General features: G+C 31.8%; 1 protein-coding gene across 5 annotated transcripts in view; it reads left to right on the top strand.

Annotated features, from left to right (window-relative positions):
* LOC145259918 (aspartyl aminopeptidase-like) overlaps positions 1-23,707 on the top strand; it is a 114,836-nt gene that overhangs the window by 51,741 nt on the left and 39,388 nt on the right. For all 5 annotated transcript variants that reach the window (XM_080117873.1, XM_080117872.1, XM_080117874.1 and 2 more), the window contains 2 exons: positions 19,136-19,249; positions 21,698-21,823. In XM_080117873.1, the coding sequence (XP_079973999.1) occupies positions 19,136-19,249; positions 21,698-21,823 (240 nt within the window). The remainder of the gene's footprint in view (positions 1-19,135; positions 19,250-21,697; positions 21,824-23,707) is intronic.

The raw sequence follows: 23,707 nt of genomic DNA, 5'->3' as shown, positions 1-23,707 counted from the left end.
AGTGTACAGTAGAAATTGGACAACATAGTAATCATTAGTAATGAAAATTTGGTAAATTTGATAACTTCTATGGAACGGCTCATCAAGAACTTATTTACGTTAGACTTGAACACAACCATATTGTAGTCAGCCGGAAAGCAGGAAAACGGAAGACAATTCCACAGGCGTGCAGTTCTAAGAAAGAAGCTTTGTTCATGGAATCTACGTTTAGGTTTAGGCACAGATAAAGAGTGGGGGGAATTATTGATAGTGTGTACAGCTAGATGAGTGTTTCTTGTGAAAGTTTGGCGAGGAGAGGGGACCATAGATTGAAGCTCAGTCGAACACTTTCCATGAAAATAACGAAACATCAGAGACAAACTCGCAACATCTCTTCTGTGAGATAGAGGTTGCAAGGAAGAGAAAAGGACATCTCCTACGAGGCTACGAAGTCTATTTTGAACTCTATCAAGGCAGGACAAGTCCTTTCTAGCAGCTCCTGCCCAGATGTGGCAACAGTACTCCATCCTTGGACGTACCTGGCTCTTATATAGATAGAGAATAGCATCAGCAGTAAGATATTTACCGGATCGATAGAAAGATCCCACCATTTTTCCAGCGGCCTTGGCAACAGATTTGATGTACATGTTCCATTTAAGATCAGGAGTAATGGTCAAGCCCAGAAGCTTGTCAAAACTTGAGGCCTCCTGAAGACGAGAGCCATTCATTTCAATTGATGCCAGATGTGGATCAGAATGTTGATGTAAAGAGAGAAGCTTGGTTTTAGATGCATGCCTTTGCGGCATGTGTTCGAGCCTACCTGCCTACTATCAATTTTTTTTTTCTCAACATACACCTCCAAACACCTGGGCAACGCCGGTACATGATAAATGGTAATAAAATTCCTTTTGATTTTAACTTGAAATAACTAATTTATTTTGGGTTGTTTTGATAAAATTTTTATGTAAATAAAATATCTTTTCTTTTTATAAATAAACAATTCTTTCTAGGTTAATTACTTGTTTTTATTTCTTTTTCCATATGATTTCAAGTTAAATTACCATTTTTCAGTGACAAGTCATTTATTTATTTATGTTGATATTTTTTCAACTTAACGCACCTACTGTTGTACGCTCTATGCATATAAAAGTCGTCCCATCTTAAAGAAAAGGCATTACTTTTCCATAGGATGGGCTTAATAATGAAGGTTTTATGTATTTTTTTCACAAAGAAATCTCATTTGAAAACTTTAGTAGTGAATTAAATTTTTGCCCTGTTATCAACTTATTTCTGTCTGTTTTTACAGTCCAAATTTGACCTTTTTTTTTTTTTTTTTATTGATTTATTATTAGAAAAAAATCTTGCTTGATTTCAACTGTGTTATAAATCATATTATGAAGATTCAATGTGTTAGCTGTTGAAATTAATTTTATATGAACAAAGTGTAATTTTTGTATGTTGTTTGATAAGTAATGCATTTTTTTTGTCCCCCCCTCTGTTTTATACTGGCTTCATATAATACTTATTGTTTTTATTATAATTAATTTTATATTTACCACATGATATTACAGACCTATGTAAGAAATCTAATTAGTCACTTTCTCATATTAGACTATACATCCACTTGCTTCTCATTAATCATTACTCTGACCAGTGATTACAGGGCTAATGAAAAAAATCTTTACAAAGTTACACTTTCAAATTAGAAAAATTACAAAAAACACTCAAAATCTTCTTCCATAATATTCTTTGAATATACATAACAAACTGGGCCCTACATTTGTTTCTGGCTTAAACTTTATAAACATTCTGCACTATTTATCATGGCCATTGTAAACATGAATAATTTGGTGTTCAGTATAATTATTGCGGTTTATAATTTGCATGTGATGAAAAAAAAAACTTGTAGAAAAATGTACAGTAATAAAATGACAAAACCAATTTGTATAGAAGATATAGACAAGTTTTTATTTACAAGTTTGCGTCTTTTATATCATCCAGCTCGGTTCTTTTTGAGTATCGTGAGGTATGCAATAGATATGTGTAAGAATGGCTAGCAGAAAGGATCATAGTACCATACTTTGGGGTAATTGCGCCAACTAGCTAATGTGCTCTTTTGGCAACCATGCATATAAAAATCACTTTTTTAGTTGGCACAATTACCCAGGGATTTGATGCAATCACCCCAAAGGTGTTTTGACTATGTGCACGCAACAAAATTGATTAACGTTAAAACCAAAACAAGGGTGGCAAGATCCAAGTCAGGAAATGCGAACCTTGGTAAGAGATGCGCATTGGAATTGTGACTCTGAAGAAAGCATTGAACGAGTATCATTGCTACTCTTTATACAAGAATGGCAAGGATGTACATTTCACCAGTGAATCTGGTGATACCAGCTCAGGCTATTTGAAGATACTGGCTTCCTGACCTAAAGGTCCTGGATATGACCTTAAACTATATCCAGTGGTGAGGGCCCCAGGTTGTGGGCTTTGGGGAGTGTGGAGCCACCCTTTAATTACCATTGCTCCCAGGTCCACTCTGACCCGGCGTGGTAGTACCTGTTAGGGTCCCAACTATGGGTTGAATAGAAACCGACGTGAAAACAACAAATATATTCTATCAAAAAAAAAATTTTCTTCAAAATCTTTGGATTCGGCATTAAATAACCCGAAAAGGGTTGATATGCCATAAAACAAAAACAACCAACCAACCAATCCTGACCTAAAATGCACCAAACATTGATCTTATTACATTTTAGTATTTTTGAAATGAGGATTATTTATTCATATTATTTGGATTCATTGGACTACTGTTCTTATCTTGAGTGAGGTTACATTAACCAAAACGTTGTGTAAATCGCACTCAAGATGAGAACAGTTGTTCAATGGATCCAAATAATATAAATTGTATGTCATTCTTTTTTTTTTTTTTTTTTTTTTTTCTTTCCCTTCACAAAAACAAAAATTTTCTTCTATAAAACATGGATCTCGAAATGGAGTGAAACGCTATGACGATGAGGAGTAAGATTATCAAAATAAATTGTAAAATTTAACTAACTTGCATTTTGTGATGACGGCCATCTTCAATTTATAACATGGTTGACTATCTGCTCATGGAAAATTGTAAATTTTCTCACGCACGTATCAATCAATTGCTGAATTCATTGTGCACATTTGTGCTGTTATGTCTTCTATTGCAAATAAAACCAGTAGTATTGTTTGCTATTACAGATGGTAGACTTGTTGCACTTGTGAATGATGGATTCTATAATTACCTCTATCGTTGCTAAAATATTTTTTTTTTAATTTCTCATCTGTTAGATTAATTAATATTCTTAAAGTTGTTGCTTTTGCTGTTTATGAATAATTAATGCATCTGCAGACCCCATGATGTTATTGCAAAAACCACCGATACAAAAGGCTCTAGTATAGTCTTTAAAGTACACTCGATGGTTAGGCCCGAATTTGGAAGCATCGGTAAATAAGGAATTGTTCTTTTTAGTTTAATTACTTGCAGGTTTGCTCCGAGTTGGGCGAGAGTATCTGAGAGTTCTATCTATAGGTTAAATAAAATTTGTTCTGCGCTCAGCAGCAAACTTCCTCTGACACTTGGATAAGCTGTTTACCAACTCCTACCCCTGAAGGAAATAATGCCTGGGATGGTATATCCTCTAAGATCAAGCCAGATCATACTCCATTTCAATCAAAAGGGGTCTGAGGGTTATCTTGGCTTATGTGGCATCTGGTCAGAAAATTTTGGACGAAACTAAACTGGAATAACTAGCCATAGTGGTCGTAACAGCAGGTCATCTAAGTTTCAACCTCTGTCCTGTCGGCGAAATGTTGCATCCCTCTGCCTATTTTATAAGTATTTTAATGGTGGATGCTCCAATGCACTACAAGCCCTTGTACCCCACCTCGACGTAAATACCCCTGACACAGAGATCCCTAGATGCAAGAAAGCCTTCTATTCTAATAGTTTCTTCCCCAAAACTGCTAGACTTTGGAATTCCCTTTCGAGTTCATGCTTTCCCAACTGTGCTGACATGCAGAAGTTCAAATGTAATGTGAACAGGCATCTTGCTGCTCAACTTCCTACATAATATCCCTACAACTTATGTCCCTGATAGTAGCTCATCAAAGTGGCACAGTGCCTTTTTTGGGGTGAAATTGTTAAAAAAAAAAAGTCTAATTCTCTATTTTATAATAAAGAGCAATATGTATTTGTATATATATACAAGGGGTGGACAAAATAGAAAATGTTTGAAAGCAGTGGTTTTCTGATGGCGGCCATCCCATGAAATTCCGCCTTGAGAAGCTCTCAAACAATTTTTATTGAAACAAGATTATCCAGATTGAGTTTTACCATTATTTTTGGTGCCATGATTTTGTGCTCTTTCTTCATAATTCTTACAAGAGCTCTACAATTTCTTTCAGATAGCTTTGCTTTTTTCCAGAATTCTGTTTAGAGAATGATGTTTTCCTTTCTTTTTCATTTTGTCATCACCTTTTAAGACAGTTCATCTCATTACTGACAACATCTCAGTTACTTTCGTTACAGTAGCACCTGTCATATGGGCACCAACAATCTGCCTTCTTTGGAAATCTGATTAATCTATCATTTTAATTTTTCTTACTAATATGCACTATATGAAATAAAAAAAAAAAAAATAAATTTAACCAATTTAGGACAACAATAATCATAAAATAATAAAAAAAAATTCTGCCCACATTTCGGTAATTTTTTTTTTTTCACAATTTTTATTAGTATTTTAAAATCAATACAAAATTCACAAGTTATTTGTATTATTTTGATTCTTCGGACTACTGTTCTCATCTTAAGTGTCATTTTCACAACATTTCGGTCAATGTAACCTCCGACCTTCAGGTGTATCTTGTCAAACTCAGGGAAATGTTTCTGTTGAACTCTGAAATTTGAGTGGAATTTCGAATTAAACCCTTTATTTACTTCACGAGGATAGCATGCTCTCGTTCCATCAACCATGTAATTCGCAATTGTATTTTTTGTCGCTCACACTGGCAATTGAACTTTCAACCTTCAAGAGAATATCACTTTTTTACAATTGATTTTTCCAAGTACTCTAGCAAATGCACCATGGATCCTTGCGGACTAATAATACGAATAACACAATCCTCATCTAAAAAAAAATTCAGAAACGTGGAATTCAGTGTTTCCATTATTTTGTCCACTCTATGTATATCCATATCTGTCTTGCAACACAACTCCCCCATGTTTAATGATGCCCTCCGTTCCCGAGTATTGGGCTGCGCAGCCACTTATCCGGTGAAGCATGCCCCGGTTGTACTAACCTATCAAGGCCTGCTCCACCCGACGAGCAGTACCGACCTCACTTCTCTCGGGCTTTCTCCGAGGGACATTGCAGATGTCGCATTCCTGGTGAAGGTTGGATCGCTGAAGTGTTACGACACTTATATGCGAGGCACGTAAGAGAAAGCCTACCGTCACTATAAGATCTACCTTGGAGTACGTCATGCCTCCGTCTGCGCCACTGACTTCATGTCGCCGATAGGGCAGCTTGCTGCCCCTATTCATAGGTCGGTCTACGAATCGGGTCACTGCACACACAACGGCCTCTGTGTGCAAACAGCCTCTAGTCATGGCATCAATGTGGGTCTGAGCCTGGGCCGAGGGTAGGCCCCACCAGGAAGGGGCTCTCTTTGCCTGCTGTCTAATGCCGGCTGACGACTGCCAGCCTCCGATCGGTGTCAGTGAGCGAGGCAGTGAGAAATCTCAATCGTAGAATAAAAATATAATAAACTACGACAGGACATCGTCGAGACTGGCCTATGAAAAACAAGTAATAATAGCAAGCACAAAACTGCCTGAACAATAAAGGCAAGTCAGACAATGAACCCCACTTCCCATGGCTTTCACTCTATTTCCATGAGACATTTTCTCCCCCCACCCGTTCTGCTTTATGACAATGTTTGTTTTTTCTTTTTGTATCCTTATTTTCTTCAGCAAACGTTTTAACATCCTGTGTCATTTGTTTTAATGTTAATTCAAATTTCTCTCTCATAAATAGTATAAAAATGACTCCACTAAGTTCAAGTTGTGTATTCAGCACTTTTTAAGTAAATACTGAAAATATATATACATAATATATATTGAGTGTACACTCTCTGTCAAAAAGAATTAGGTTTAGTAATGTTCATGTAAAAAAATATTTTTGCATTTTTTTTTAAACTTTCCAGCTTGAGACGTTTTTGTGTTATTTAAATTCTACTGTTCTCATCTTGAGTGTTCTTTTTACAATGTTTCGATCAATGTAACATCTGAGCTTCTTCATGTACCTCTTATCAAAGTCTGAGACTCTTTCTGTTGACCTCTGGAATCTGCATGGGCCTGTGGCATAGTGGATAAAGTACTTGGTAAAATTCAGTAGTAAGTTACACTTTTCTAGAGTTTGAACATTTAATCTTAAGTGCTGGCGGCACACAAAATACAGTTGCGTATTACTTGAGACTTCCAACCAGTCATAGCTGAGGGAACAAAAACATACTACTCCTGTGGATTAAATTAAGAGTTATGTTCAAGATTCCCAAGCCCAACAGAACAATTCCCGCGTTTGACATGATACACCTGAAACATTGTGTGAACAACACTCAAGATGAGAACAGTAGTCTAAAGAATCCAAATACGAATAATCAATCTTCATCTGAAAAATTCAGAAACTTTTCTTATTTGTTTTTTAACTTTACCAATTAAGGCATTATTTAAAAAAAACAAAAAACTATTAGTGCAAACACTGGCAAAGCATAATTTGTTTACTGTCATTTTTGACAATATGTACATGAACATAATATATATTTGAAAAATAACAATTATCTTAAAAACATTTCTCAGAAAAAATACTGTGTCATTCTTGCATGGTTTTTCTGAGAAATGTTTTTCTTTTTATTGAATTAAGACATTTGTTAATAATGACTCCAGTGAATATTGTGGTGTCAGTGCATGATTTAATTCTTTAAATATCTTTCGGTCATGGGGCATTGTTATTGAGCAATATTTCATGTTTGTGAACTAAATAAACTTATAAAATAACAAAACTAACACTTTCATTTTAATCTTTTTTTATTACTACACTTGCTTTAATGTGACATGCTTTTTTCTTTTTTTCTTTTTTTTTTTTCGTTTTTAGCCAGCAGGATTACTCAGTGTTGCCTGGCAACATTGATAGCCATAAATAAACAACAAAAATACTGTGTGCAATATATAAAGATAAATTTAATATAAAAAATTCATGCAATACACCATCTGATGATTTAAAAAGCTTATAAAACCAGAGTTATGCCATAGTAAAAAAAAAAAAAAAAAAAAAGCAAGTAATCTTTTTAAGTACTAATATATATGAATTATGTAGGTGGTACATAGTATATATGATTTTAAAAAAAATTTATTTCCTTTTCACCCCAAACAAGGCACAGTGCCACTTTGATGTAGGGGGCTACTATTGGGGACATAATTTGCAGGGATATTATGTAGGGAGTTGAACAGCAAGATGTCTGTTCACATTACACTTGAACTTCTGCATGTCAGTACAGTTGGGAAAGCAGAATCCCGGAAGGGAGTTCCAAAGTCCAACAGTTCTGAGGAAGAAACTATTGGAGTAGAAGGCTTTCTTACACCTAGGGATCTCTACTATAGGGAGTGGGATTTAGCTGTTTGTCGGGTTTGTCAAGGGTATTTACGTCGAGGGGGTACAAGGGCTTGTAATTTGGAGCATTCACCAAATAATGAGAGGCTATATATATATATATATATATATATATATATATATATATTAAAAAAAAAAAAAAAAAAAAAAATGCGAATGTATTGGATTGTTGATGAGGACTAATTCTAGGTTGATGTGACTTTTTAAAAAAATTTTTTATGTATATTTTTAGTGCTGATGAACGACTTGCTGGTATAAGAATAATAAAAATCATGCAGAGAACTATTTATACAAAAAATATCAGTAAAGAGTAGAAACAATTATATGCAAATAAATATATAGCAAATAAAACTGAACCATTTTTAAAAGTTCTAATACCAATATTGATATGGAGAGATGAAATATGAACAAACCAAATTTATATTCATCAACATTTCATCTTTATTGCAAGACTTTCTTGGAATGATTGATTTGAAGAAACAAAATATCAGTACAATATTTGTGTTTGTAATGTGAAATGGATATTTTTGTTCGATTTTCAAGTGAAAATAATAGCCATAAACATTCAAAGTATGCATAGCATTTATGGCATGGAGACTTTTCTTTTTAAACAATATATAACCGTTAGAAATTTAAAGATATGATGCAATTTCTATTCTATTTTGGAATGATCATAATCATTAGAAATGCAAAATGTTGGACGTGTATATTAAATGAAATGAGTGTTTCTTTGTTTTTATTGATTTATCCTCCACAGAACAGGAAAATCTGAAATCGGCTTTGTCCCTTTTCAGTTGTCTCCGTGTGAGTTGACTTTGGTGCACGGCATGCAGGTTGATATGCTGCAGATTCATATAACTCTGTTAATGAAATGCAGTGCTTTGAGTGTATATAATAAATGCCAGCTCATGTGTAGAATGATTATCTGAAAATCTTTTTTATGCAAGTGACTTTCATTTCCTGCTGTTACTGCTTCATTCCACTTTCCTTGTATTACTCACGTTCATTATAACCCTTTCCTTCCTTTTTACTTTTAGGAAGAGAGCATGAGAGTGTGAGGAGAGATTGATGGGGTTTTCTATGCCTGAACTCTTTCTGTTATCACTTTTAGCTTGTGGGTTGATAAAGGACAGGGAGGGGGTTGGCAATCTGCCTGGTAACTCTAAAAAAGTGGAGGAATTTTCCGGCCCTTTCTGCATTATGGCCCCCAATATGATTTTACGTTACAATATGAAAATGTAAGGAACAGATATTTATTTTATTTTATTTTTAGGGGGCCTGAGGATAATGAGCTTGCAAAAGCTTTGGTTGAAATGTATCTTGATATGCCGACAATGTTTGTATAAATAAAATCTTAGATAAAATGTTCCATAAAGTTATGTATTTTTGGTAAAATAAAGTGGTCATTAGAATTTAGCATTCTATTTATATTCTGATGAGCATTATTTTTTAAACGGACTCAAAATTTAGAACAAAATGAAGATATGTGTAAGGGTCATCTGGCAAATCATTCACGTCGTGAAATCCAGTGATGAAGTCCAATAAAAAAAAAATGAACAAAAACATAATTTATTTAATTATATATTATACGTTTATAAGGAGGCTGTTAGTAATATAGAATGCTAGGGTGTTTTACCATCCCGGTTATATTAATTCATATTTACTGATTTATATATGCAAGTGATTTTAAAAAATAGATATACAAAAATTTATGATCTTAATAAGACTTTTGTTTGTTTGTCTGTTTATTGTTTATATGTCACGCCACTTCAATACCTTGGTATACTACATTGCTAACAGCCTTTTTATACACTTACATATTTGTTTACCAGCAATGCTTCAAGCAAACTACCTTTCGCTTTTATCAGTTATATATTGTTTGCTTAATTTAAAAACAAAATGTTGCCATTAAATTGAATTATTATATCAAATAAGTTACATTTTTGTGTGAATAACATTGTTTTATCAATTAAAGAAAAGTATATATACATATATATGTATATATTTTTGTGAGAATGTCTTTTTTTTCAAAGAAAAACAATACGAATCATCTTGATAAAAAAAAAAAGTTTATTATGAAAATTGTTTGAACTATTTGGAATTGTTGTCTATCAATTATTTGCATGAAACTATTGTAAGCAAACAATGGGTGTTTCAAGGACATTGGTTTTTCAAGAGTTACACAAAAGGTATCAACGCCTACTTGGAGGCTGAACGAAATTGACCAATCAATAAAAATCTAAGTGGAGTATTGTTTTAGTTTCTTTGGTTTCTCTTCCCAATGCTGTCAAGTCTGGGTTTGGTCATATTTGAATTTCAAGAGTATAAGTTAAACATTAGAACAACTGACTTCATGCCATTGTTTTTCATCATGTATTATCATCTAAATCTTTACATTTTGTTTATTAAAGACAAAAACTTCTATTTATACAAATCTAGTACAACCAGATCAGGTTGCCTGAAGATATCGGCTTCCTGGCCTAAAATACACCAAACATTAATGTTATTATTTTAGTTTCCTTTCCCTTTGCCAAATTCAATCCTGTTCTGAAAAAACAAAAATAAAAAGAGCAATTTTCATACACAAAAAAAAATACCATAAATAAATATTTAAAGATATAAAAGACTTGAAGCATAAAAACTTTCAAGATTTCTGAATTCAGCATTAAATGACTGAAAAGGATTGATATGCCATAAAACAACTAAACCATTTCATACAGCCTTGAAAAACATGTCAACTTCAAAAATGTAAACTATAGATAATCTACATATTAAGTTTTATCTATCTCTACTATTATATAAAAGAAACTTTGTGTAGTTATGAGTTCGTTCCCTATGGACTTTAAAACGGTTGGATCGATTTTTATAAAATTTCACACAAAGGAACTTTATGTGCCTGGCAGCGTTCTTAGATAGGTTTTGTGTCAGAATATCATTCTTCAGTGATAATCGTAATAATCCAATGAAAGAAGAAACAGGCAATTTTGACCAAAGTTAGCACCTTACACAATCTAACATCACAAGTGCATTTGAGAAGTTTTATTACAACACAAGCCGAAAAGCCCGGCATATAAAATCAATAGTAGGTTCTTTGATATGACAGGGGCACATTCAAAATAAATGTTTCTGTTTAAAGCACAATTTCATAATGATACTTGACTTTTTCATTTAAAAATTAAATTCAAGCCATTATCACCACACAACCAGTAATGCCAGGCATATAAAATCAACAGTAGGTTCTTTGATATGACAAGGGTGCGTTTGAAATGAATGTTTTTATTTAGAGCACAATTGAAGCATGGTACTTAACTTTTGCATTTTAAACTTTAATACAACCATTATATATAAAAAATAATTTTATAAAACCTGCAATAGATGCTTTACAGAGCAATGTAGACTACAATATATTGTGAACTTAGTCACTGTGAGAGGCATGTGAAGCTTCCTCCAGGTGCATCGTGATAATTCCCAATTAAAACAGGCAATCGATTTGACAATAAAATATGGGAGTTTATCATTCAATCTCGGGCATCGTCTGGTCACCCTGCTAGCACAGAATAAAGTTCTTTTATTTTTTGTTTATTTTCCTTACGATTGAAGACCCCATTTATGAATGTGTCATGTGACCTTTTTCAGCATCGAATTTTACATTAAAAAAATTATACTAAGTTTTTTTCTGTTGCAAAATTTCTGCATTTGCAGTGTCGTGTTAAAGAAAACAATCATTTGTCATTTTTAAAAAATTGGGAGTCACCACTTATCAAGGCCCAAAAGTCACTTGAGGATAAAGTTAATGAATGTAAGGTGGTAGTGTGCTAATCGTTAATGGTGTAGAATTGGGTAGAATTTGATTATTTATGGGAACGGCTCAACAAGAACTTGTTTACATTGTACTTGAAGACGACCATGTTGTTTGTATTCAATCAGGAGGCAGACCGGTGGAACAGTGTTCCACAGGTGGGCAGTTCTTGAAAGTTCAAAATAAAAATTTTTATCTCCAAAAAAATGTTAAAGTATTAAATCTATAAGTAGTTTCTTTTTCTTTTAATTACTGACATTAACTGATTTCTATTTTTAGGTAATGACTTAAAAACGAGTGTACACTTAAAAATGACAAAAAAAAAAAAAATTATGCCTTGCCAGTTTTTGTACTAATATATAAACTCATAGAATTTTGTCAGTAATTCAATTTTTCATACATAAATTATCATTTCTGATGATGTAAAAAAAGAAATCACTTAATGTTGACTTTTGGAGTGAAGGATTTACACAGGCCAGGCTCAACGTCATGACTTTGGTGATCTAACAGGGACCAGTCTGTCAGCGTGATTATGCTGTATCTAATTTTTCAAATATAAATTATTTCTAATGATGTAAAAAAAAAGAAAATAAACAAAAAAACACTGACTTGTTATTTAGAGTGGAAAATTTCTTCCCAAATTCATTTCAGACAGTGTAGGTTACCTGACTTCCTATTTGCCATCTCAGTTCCCCTCACCACTTGAAATGGTTTTGTCTGCAGACTAGACAAAGACACTTTTTTTTTTTACTCTGTAACTTTTATGTGATGGAACAGATATATATTTATTTAAATAAAAATGTACAAATAAGTACACATTGGTCTTTATTATAAAGTGGAATATTTTGCTTATGATTGAAGACACCACTTGTAAATGATTTGTTACAAGACCAGACTTTTGTCAACATCAAAATTTAAAAGTTATCGGATATTGCTTATTTCTTTTTATGGGACATTTCTGGATTTGCAGGGCTGTGTTAAAGAAACAGTTATTTATGTTAAAAGAAGCGTGAGAAGAATCTTAAATCTTTCAGATGTAAACACATTTTTATTTTTAGGTGCTTATCTGAAAATATTTCATATTACCAGTCGTCTGAGCCAGACTAAGTAATTTTAAAAATAAATTGTAGGCAATTATGTTATATTACTAATAACATGGGGCAACAATAACAAATGCAAATTGGCTAGGTAGATACAATATTTGATTTGTCAGTTTAAATGCTAATAGGTTTAACTTTTAAAATCCAACAAAATAAATTTAATAATTTTTTATGTATTAAAAGTTTGGGGAAACTATTTACATCCAATTGTTTTATAGAAATTAAAACATTAGATGCTCCCCTCCCCCACCTTTTTTCTTAACTTTAGGATGACAAATTGTCATATATATATATATATATGTTTTCAACAATTGATTTTTAATATATATATTTTTTTTTTATGATCTTTATTCCTTATGATAAACTAGTTATTTTTTTTCATTGGCCAGTGAAAGGAAAATGCTTTTATTTCCAAATACATTTTTTTTTCAATAATTTATTAAAATCAAATGTTGAGAATAAAACTGGGTAAGATAAGTTATCTCCCTTAATGACAGTTTGTCTTAAAGCTAAAAAAAAAAAAAAAAAAAAAAAGAGGGGGCCTAATTTTATAACAATTTAGGGAAATTGTGTAGTGTAGTTAATAGGAGAGTGGAGAGGGCGAACAAAACAAACGTAGGTGCTCATGTAGCTTAGTGATATTTTAAACCAATGCATTTCAGGTAAAAAAACATTATTACGTACTTATGTGTCATGTTAAAATTAGTATAAATTGTAAAAAATTAAGAGAAATGATCCAGTAGGAAAATAATTATGAGTAAAAATAGAATTTATAAAATGATCAAGTTTTATTGCATGTTTTAATGTAGAACAGTTATCTGACCAATTCAGACTGACTTATCTCCCTTGACTTAATTTTGTAATTTTTGAGCTTTGACATGACATACATAATGTTTTCACCTGAAATGCGTTGGCTTAAAAGATCACCAATCTATGCTAGCACCCAAATATACAACAAATAACTTTTACCAAATGCAAGAAAAATTAATCGATCAATCTGTGTAGTTTTTCAGTTTTGGAATGTTTTTAAGTCTTCATTTTTTTTTTCCATGTTCTATCGTTTTGAAAAAAAAAAAAAAAAAAAAAAAAAAAATCAAAATGGCCGATTGATGTCACGATTAAATGTTGGGTTGAATCCAAGTTTAGCGTTACAAATTCCAGAGAATTTTTTGAGGATCGGCACTATTTCCAAACGAATTATTTTGCGCTAAACAGTATTTTTTTGTTTTAAAAAAATAACCATTGTAAGCATAGAACAAACTATCGAAGCCGGTGATTTTGTTTACTTTAAACAAACAAAATAATTATTAAACAAGATTTGGGTTTTTTCCTTCAAGGAGGTGGGGGGGGGGATTTGTTTGTTTTATTTGATTTTATTTCGTCAAAATGTAAAATAAATTTATTTTATTCTGTACAAATGTAAAATAAATTTATTTTATTCCCTTCAACTGTAAAATAAATTTATATAATTCCGTACAAATGTAAAATAAATGTTTAATAATGTTTGATTTTATTTTGTTCAAATCTTGTTTAATAATTTTTTTGTTTGTTTAATAATATTTTAAATAAAGGGAAAATCCCCCCCCCCATCTCCAAAAGAGAAAGGACCGGTTACTCTCGAAGAAAAAAATCGACCAATCAGACCAAAGAATGACTTTATGAAGAAGACAAGCGGCATTTTTATTTTCAATTTACATGATGTCGATAAAGTAAACAAAATCACCGGCTTCGATATTTTGTTCTATGCTTACTATGGTTATTTTTTTTTTTTTTAAACAAAAATATTGTTTAGCGCAAAATAATTCGTTTGGAAATAGTGCCGATCCTCAAAAAATTCTCTGGAATTTGTAACGCTAAACTTGGATTCAACCAAATGTTATGTTTAATTAGTGAAAAATCAAAAAATTAAACAAAAATTCTACTAATAATTGTTACCAATGTGTTAAATATTTAATCTATATATTTTTAACTTACTGAATGTGTTTTGGAAATTCTTATCTATTTTACTATACCAAATCATTCAATCTCAGGTGTATGACATTTTGTTTTTCAAAGTCTTCTAGGCTGCAATACAAAATCTGAAAAATAAACAACAAACACTTAAAGATTCCAAAACTGAAAGCTATGCAGACTGACAGAAGATAAAATTTTCTTTCATTTGCTAAGTTATTTGTTACACATTTTTAAAAAAAATTTTTTTTACCCCCCCCCTTTTTTTTTCTTAACTAGACTGCACAATCGCCCAGTAAAATTCAATTAAGTTAGTGACCAAGTCTTAAAATCCTGTTTACAAGAAAAAAAAGTTGAGGGAGAGGGGCAAACAAAACTCGGTAGATACATGAAAATTCTTTGTTTAGAAACTTAGATTTTTTTTTTTTTTTTCATCGCTATTGAAACACTGGAAACATCTGTTTCTCTCTATGACTTGATTGTTTTTGTGTCTCCCTTATTTGTACAAGTTATTGAAAAAAGATGTTATGGGTTCAATTATTAGAACTTTCGTCCTTATATGGTGTTTGACTCATTGACTTTTGATTTGTTTAATTCTAACTGATAACTCCAATGTTTGAAGACAATGGGTTTTAGTTACATGCAATAAAATAATACAATACCCAGATTTTAAAAATTGTGGAACTTTGGTATTTTTTTTTTTTTTTCATATATATATATTTTTTACATTGATCTTTATTAAAGCAGTTATTTACTAACATAAATATGTGTGTGCACATATGTGTGTGTGTGTGCATACATATGTGTGTGTGCACGTGTGTGTGTGTGTGTGCACATATATATATGCGTGTGTGTGCGCACACATATATGTACCTATTTACTATGCCTCCCCATGGGACAGAGTTAGACACCAGGGTCGTTTTTTAACGTGGAGAAAAGGTACAAAAATAAAAATTGTCTCAATCGTGAAGGATTTCTCCTCCACTGAAAGAGAACGAGAAATGGAAGTGCAGCATCTGAAGAACAGATACTACACTTTGATCTTGGCCAAAAAAGCTTTGAGAAACTAAAAGTCGCAGAGCGGCGCTAGGGGCTTCAAATGATTGGATTTTTTACGGCCCATTCTTTTATGGATCTTTAACGAGTTAAATTGTTTTCAAGGGGTCAAAAATGGGTCAAAATTTTTTAAAAAATCGTTAAATATTTTATACATTCGTCTTAGTTTATTTTTAAGTGTTTTATACGTGTATCACGTTGGTTCAGTGGTAACATCAACAGCTTTGAATGCTAGTTTCTGTTTTGATTCTAGCTGATGGCACGTAAATTTTTTTTTTTTTTTTTTTTTTTTTTTTACTTTTGAAATCTCGACTATAATAATTATATATATATATATATATATATATATATATATATATATATATATATATATATATATATATATATGAAATCTGGACAAATTAAAATATCGTATTTATGCCTGGGTAAAGACCCCCCCCCTCCCAACTAGTGAGTAAATAAATAAAAAAGATATGGTACAGATGACAACAGTGAAACTGCAGTAAAATGTTAAATCTAAATGTATTTTATTATTTACCAGCTGTCGCTGCTTCGCGTTGCTCAGGAGTGTATTTAGTTGCAATTTGTTTTGTTTTTCTATTTTTTAATCTACGCGCACACACACACACACACACACTTTCCTAAATTTTACATTTTGTTCCTTAAAAAGGGATATTTTAATTTTTCCATATTTCGTATATATTATAGTCGTGATTTCAAAAGTAAAAAAAAGTATTTAGGTGCCATCAGCTAGAATCGAAATAGAAACTAGCATTCAAAGCTGGTGATGTTACCACTCTACCAACATGACACGTGTATAAAGCGATTAAAAATAAATTAAGACAAATATGTAGCCATTTATATATTAGATTGATATGTTATTAACTAATAGACATTATTTTTTATTCTACATTTAAAAAAAATTTATTTACCCCCCCCCCCGGCTTTTTTTTTTTTTTTTTTTTGTATATTCACCAATAAACAATATTTTGTTATGTTATATGGCTAGGTTTCTTTCTTTTTATCTATTTACCTATCTGATACGAAAGGTATTAAGGTTTTTCTTTTCTTTTTGATACATTTTTATTCTTAGATAATTGTATATGCTAACATATCACAGAATAGTAGCATTAAAACTTTAATGCTACTATTATTTATGAATTAATATATGTACTTATATTTGGAAAATTTTATATGTACTAAAATAGTAAATGGATTGTGTCTGTATTTGGTTATTGATCAATACCACTGTAGAGCTATGAAATTAATAGATGTTCTGTTTTTAAAACTATGAAACCACTACATGGTAAACAGTTGATCTTTTTTCTATTTACAAACTTAAGTTTAGATTTCTTGTCTATTTTTCACTGTTATAGAGTTGAATTCCTTTTTGCAATTGTGGATTTTTCAGTGGTAAGTTGGATTATGCAAGTGATAAGTCTGTGATATATTGAACTTCATTAGTATCCGTAGGAATTTAAACTGCATTTTTATTTATTTTTCTTCATTTATAAGTTACTCAAAGTTTCTTTAGACATGTAGATGTATGTTATATATATATATATATATATATATATATATATATATATATATATGCATGCCTGAAAATATCCTGTAACTCTATAAGGCCACCATTCGCCCATGTATGGAGTACTGTTGTCACATTTGGGCTGGTGCATTTGCTACTTGTCTCGCACTCCTGGACAGAGTTCAAAAGAATCGCCAACCTAATAGGTCCTGAACTGTCATATAGGCTTCAGCCTCTCTCATCGATGAAATGTTGCATCCCTCTGCCTGTTCTATAAGTACTTTAATGGTGAATGCTCTGACTAACTACAAGCTCTCATACCCCCGCGACGTGAATACCCCTGACGAACCCGACAAGCAGCTAAATCCCACCCCTTCAGAGATCTCTAGGTGTAAGAAAGCCTTCTACTCCAATAGTTTCTTCCCCAGAACTGCTAAACTTTGGAACTCCCTTCCGGGATACTGCTTTCCCAACTGTACTGGCATGTAATGTGAACAGACATCTTGCTGCTCATCTCCCTTCATAATGTCCTTGCAACTTATGTCCCCGATAGTAGCCAGAATGGCACTGTGCCTTGTTTGAAGTGAAAATTGAATTAAAAAAAAAATAACTATATATACTCTTTTTCATTCCAAACTAGACATATTGCCACTTGGAATGTAAGGGGATACTGTTTGCGATTATGTCTAGCAGTGGACTATGGGAATTTCAACAATGAGATGTCTGTTCACATTACACTTAAACTTCTGCAGGTTAATACAGTCAGGGAAGCCGGAAAAAGGGAAGGAATTCCAAAGTTTAGTAGTCTGAGGGAAGAAAACTATTAAAGTAGAAGGCTTCCCAGCATCTAGGGACCTTAATAGTGAAGGGGTGAGATTTTGCTGCCTGTTGGGTTAGTTAGGAGTATGTACGTGAAAGAGGCACAAGTGCTAGGAGTTCATCAGAGCACATCCCATTAAAGTACTTGTACAACAGACACAGGGATGCAACATTGTGACGATTGGGTAGAGGTTGGAGCTTTGTTGATAGTGCTGGACCTATTTTGATATTCTTTATTTTTATTTTTTGCCATTGTCTGAGAGTGAGACTAGTGGTAGATGCATCAACCCAGATGTGACAACAATACTCCATGTATTTGCAAATTGTTACTTAATAAAGATATAGGATACTCTCTGGTGTGAGTAATTTCCTTGTATGGTAGGAGCCCACCTTCTTTGCAGCAGCATTGGCAATGTCCTCAGTGTATTTGTTCGAATTCATGTTGTCTGTGAATGTTATATATATTGATTGTTACATCTTTGGACCATTATTTCTCATTCTATTTTTTATTTCTTTATTGCTTTGTTTTTTTTTTTTTTGTTTTTTTTTACATAAGAATCACCACTTATCAAGGACCAGAGACCACTCGAGGATAAATGTTAAAAAGTGTACAGTAGTCAATGGGACAATATTGTAGCAATCGTCAGTAATGGAAAGTTGGTAAATTGGATTACTTAGGGGGAACAGCTCATCAAGAACTTGTTTACGTTGGACTTGAAGACAACCATATTGTAGTGAGCTGGAAAGCAGGCAAACGGAAGAGAGTTCCACAGGTGTGCAGTTTTAAGAAAGAAGCTTTGTTCATGAAATCTACGTTTAGGTTTAGGCACAGATAAAGAGTGGGGGAAATTATTGATAGTGTTTTCAGTTAGACAGGTGTTTCTCATGAAAGTTTAATCTGTGCCTAAGTGTGTTTTATAGAAATCCATTACATAGCTGGAGACTGACAGCCAGGAAACATCTAAATCATGTTTAATCTTAATGTTTTTAATAATGTTGTGAATCTGTTAATATTAAGTATCTTTCTGATGCCTGGAAACTCATTGTCTTTGAAATTAAACATTCATGAATTATTCTTAGATTAATTTTACAAGATTGACAAAGATAATATATTTGTGATTTGCTGTTAAAAAACTTTGTTTTAATACATGCACTTCATTATCATTTCTTTTCATTCATGCACTTCATTATCATTTCTTTTCAGTATTTTGTGACCAGAAATGAATCTACAATAATTGCCTTTGCGGTTGGTGGGAAATATGAAACCGGAAATGGGTTCAGCTTTGTTGGTGCTCACACAGACAGTCCATGCCTCAAAGTAAATATTCTTCAATTTCTAAATATTCTTTGCTTTTGTAAATCGACTTCTTCATCCAGTTTTGGTATTTTAGGATGTGCTGATGTCGTAGGCTCTGGGTGACCAACATCAGGTAATATCTCGTCTCTTACTCGTGCAGTTTTCCAAAGTGATGTCAGCATGCATGCAATTTCACCACTTTTTATGCACTTTTCATGCACCCAAACTACATCTTCTTCAGTATACCATGCATTTTTATGCTCATAATATTCAAACACAAGCTCATAATATTCAAATTCATGGTAGAGGTGGTGTGCTGCAAATGGTTGAGCTTTCTTGATTTTACCAAATCAACATTTGATTCTGGTTATGTCATATCTTTTTGTGAATTGTTGCAAGTTAAGATGAATAAAATGTGATTCGAATTAGTTCCTTCCAGAAATTTTTTCATGTGGATGCCATGTAACAAAAAAGATGTTACTCTTTATTTGCTAATACAGTTACTTCCCTTTGTTTGGAACCAAGCATTAAAAAAAAAAACTGGTACATAATTTTTTTCTTTAATTTATTACCCCAAAATCTTTTGTAAATTCAATATTATATTTGAACAAAATTACTTTCAAAGATTGATACTTGTTTAGTTTAATCAAAACATAATTGTTTTCAATATTTTCATTTTTAATGTACATACTCATTGTGTAATAAAGTTTTCATTAAAAAAAAATCACTTAATTTGATCAAGTAGTTTCTTTTTTTTTTTTTTTTTTTTTTAGAGGAAAATCAAATATTAATGAGATTGCAGACACGAGGATGGGAGGGGGGCGCCAGGGAAGATAACTCCAATCACCACTTAGTTTGTCAAAATTTGACAAGATTATTTGGAAACATGGGCAGAAAAAATACCTAGATAAATATTTTAGTTTTATTCACTTATTTTACAGAGTTTCTGTCTTTTTTTTAATCCTTTTTTTCATTTTGTCCTTTGTTAATCACTTTTTTGTTTAAAGGCATTCCCCCTCGTTCGCAAAAATAGCCAAGATGGTGGCGATACGATCGATCTCATTAAAATTTGATTTTCCTCTGTAAAAAACAAAAAAAAAAACAATTTAATCAAGTGATTTTTTTTTTGTATGAAAACTATATTCCATAACGAGTTTGTACTATATATATATATTTTCAATATTTTCGTTTTTAATGTCTTGATTAAACTAAACAAATACTCAAAGATTTCATAAAATAATTAAAGCATTCATTTATACTATATATAAAAATGTTTATTTATAAGGACTGCTTCCCTCCCCTCTCAAAAAAATATTATTGATTGAATAATCGATAAAACTAGATTTTCAGTGTTGCCAATATACACTAGACAGTGAGGTGTAATGTTTGAAAAATATCCCAATCTTTATGACTCTGTATCTGAAAAATACAGATGTGGCTAAAATTTAGTTAATTATCCTTAGAAAATGATTTATTACGAAAATGTTTTTGTAAATATTATTGGAGACAAAATCTGTAAAAAAAAAAAAAAAAAAAAAAAAAAAAAAACTTTAAAATACTCCAAAAGAGGAATAAGAAAAATTAGAATGTTCTCAGAAAAAAAAATTAGAATGTTCTCAGAAAAAAAAATTAGGATGTTCTCAGAAAAAAAATTAGGATGGTCTAAGAAAAAAAAAAAATTAGGATGGTCTAAGAAAAAAATAAATTAGGATGGTCTAAAAAAAAATAACATGCATTTTTACTTTGGTCCTTATTTTAGGACCAAACTTTTAGAGCATACTATATATGAACAAAATTCAGTGATTTATTTTATGAGATAGTTGGAATATTCATTTATACTATAATATAAAAATATTGATTACTTCTAAGGGCTACTTAATAAAACTATCTTTGATTGAATAACATGAAATTGAGTGCATTCTGCCACTCTAAATTTTCGCAGTATACTGAAAATTGAGACAGTTTCCATTATACATCACACAGTAGTTGTAATATTTTAAAGACACTCCAATCCTTATGACTAACTATAGATATCTCTAAAAAAAATACAGATATTGCTGAAATATGGTTAATTATCCTTCTGATCCTTAAAAAAATGACTGACACTAATGGGTTTAAAGAAAAAGAACAAATTGCAATTAAATACAAGACAGTGGTGAGTGGATACAACTAATAATTTCTTCAATAGCAGCACAAAAGATGTAATGGATATTGATTCAAATTATGGAATCTAGAAATTCAAGTTCACATCTAATCGCTATTACATTTGCTTAAATTGTGACACTGTTGGGAAAAGTATGAATACTAATCTTCAGTCTTCAGTAAAATAGCAAATTGGGTCAAATATATAATTTTATAATACATTTTTTTTTTTTTTTTAATCATTAAATAACCCCAAGAATTTGATATGCTATAAAACTGACCGACCAACAAATTCAAGAGGAATACTTTTTTCTTTCTTTGTTTCAGGTAAAACCCGTATCGAAAAAAGAAAAATCCAATTATTTGATGGTCGGTGTGCAAACATATGGTGGTGGTATTTGGAACACTTGGCTGGACCGAGATCTCACTTTGGCTGGCAGAGTAATGGTGCAGGTTAGTAAGCCAATATTTCTTTTTATACTCCAACCAATACATTACAAATAAAAAAAAAAAATCATTGTTAGTTTGATTTATCTATGTACTAGCAGAGTTGCTTGCTGTTAGCCGGGACAAAAGTGTAGCATATTTCTATTAAAACTTTGATCTTTCTCTTCATTTTCCTCATCGCACATACCATTCCCCTTTCTTCTATGCCCTGTCCATTCTTCTCACACACACATACAACTCTCCTGAATGTAGATTCTTCAATGATTAGTTGGCATAAAGGGAATTAACTCCTTCAAAAAAAAAATTACTTTAGTTGGTGATTAAAAGAAAAAAAAAAGATATCTGATAAAATATTTGCTTTGATTCTTCTAAAACGATTTTAATTAGAACGAATCCTCAAACACTATTTGTACTTCCAGTAAAAGACCGTCATCTGTTTGAAAGCTCTATATTAATACAATACTGTGTTATTTATTTTGTGCCATGCTTACATCCGAGTGACTGTCGTTTATGGACTTCCATTTCTTGTAATAAAGAATTTTACCAAGAATTTTTCATAAGTTTTGGTTTCAGTTTCAATTATAGCTGATGGCACTCCAGTAATCTATTTTTTGGATAAATAATTTTATCACAAAGTCTTCATAAGTTTTGGTTTCAATTTCTATTAAAGCTTAAGGAACTGAAGTTATATATAATATATATATATATATATATATATATATATATATATATATATTCATTTGGTTTCGATTCAAGCTGATGCACCCAAGTCCTATGAATATATTTTTTTATTTTTGAAATCGCAACTTTATATTATATAAAAATTCATAACAATAACTCTATAATAATATTTGCAAGAAGTAAATTATCATATTTAAGCATACTTTACGGCCAGGCTATGCTGGGCGTCCTTACTAGTTTAGATAAATACTTTGTAGTTTTAACAAGAGAGCTACAATAATATCAGAGCATCTCCATTTACACTGAACATCTACCGAATGCCAACATCAATATATTACATATGAATGAGTCTGCTGCGGAATTTTCACAGGTACCGCTAGTTATTTATAATTTTGTATTTAGGTGATTAATTCCTATTTCAGTCATATAAATTATTTAGAGTTGAAAAGAAAACACACACACAAGTCAGATTATTATTTTTTTTCTATAACCAACAATAAAATCACATTCAAACAGAGCAGCATCTAAAAACCAAAAGACCCCTATTAACAGAAAAAAAAAAAACTGCTACCACCTCAAACTCTCACACTGCATAAATCTTCATAATCATGTTCTTGTATCTGAAGGGTTTGAAGTTTGTGTGTCACTGCTTTTCTACAGTGGGCACATGCCAATCGTGATCACTTATTTCTATGCCTTTCTACGCTATTTCATTGATTTTTGCCATTGCATTCAGCTCTGGAAGGTTATGCAAACAGATTCTGTTTTACCTAAACTTCTTTCTTCCTAAAGCATACTACTGCTCAACATGCACATGTATAGTGAGGTTTAAGAACCCTTTAAAATTTGATCTGGCAAAGATATGTTCCTCTACACTTTTTAATACTACTGTTTCTGGATCATTTTGAATGCCTTGAATGAGTTTACTGGTGTCACGGTTGGATACAAAGACTTGGATTATGCAAATGGTATTGCACTACTTGGTGAAATTTAAAAAAAATTATTTTAATAGTTTTTTTTAATCTTTATTATTTATTCGTCCCCTGATTTATCGGAGAGGGATCTATGTTTTCAGTGGCATGCATATGTTATTCTGGGTGATTTGCCAGATAACTGTCCATTAGTTTTTTTTCTGAAATTTTGCCACAAATTGTATTTCATTAAATAGATGTACATAGTAAAAAAAATTTACTTGCGAAAAATCTTGTG

The sequence above is a fragment of the Euprymna scolopes genome, chromosome 35, assembly GCF_053919585.1.
Source record: "Euprymna scolopes isolate OS-2025 chromosome 35, ASM5391958v1, whole genome shotgun sequence".
Classification (NCBI taxonomy): domain Eukaryota; kingdom Metazoa; phylum Mollusca; class Cephalopoda; order Sepiida; family Sepiolidae; genus Euprymna; species Euprymna scolopes.
This window is presented reverse-complemented; position numbering and strand designations above follow the sequence as displayed.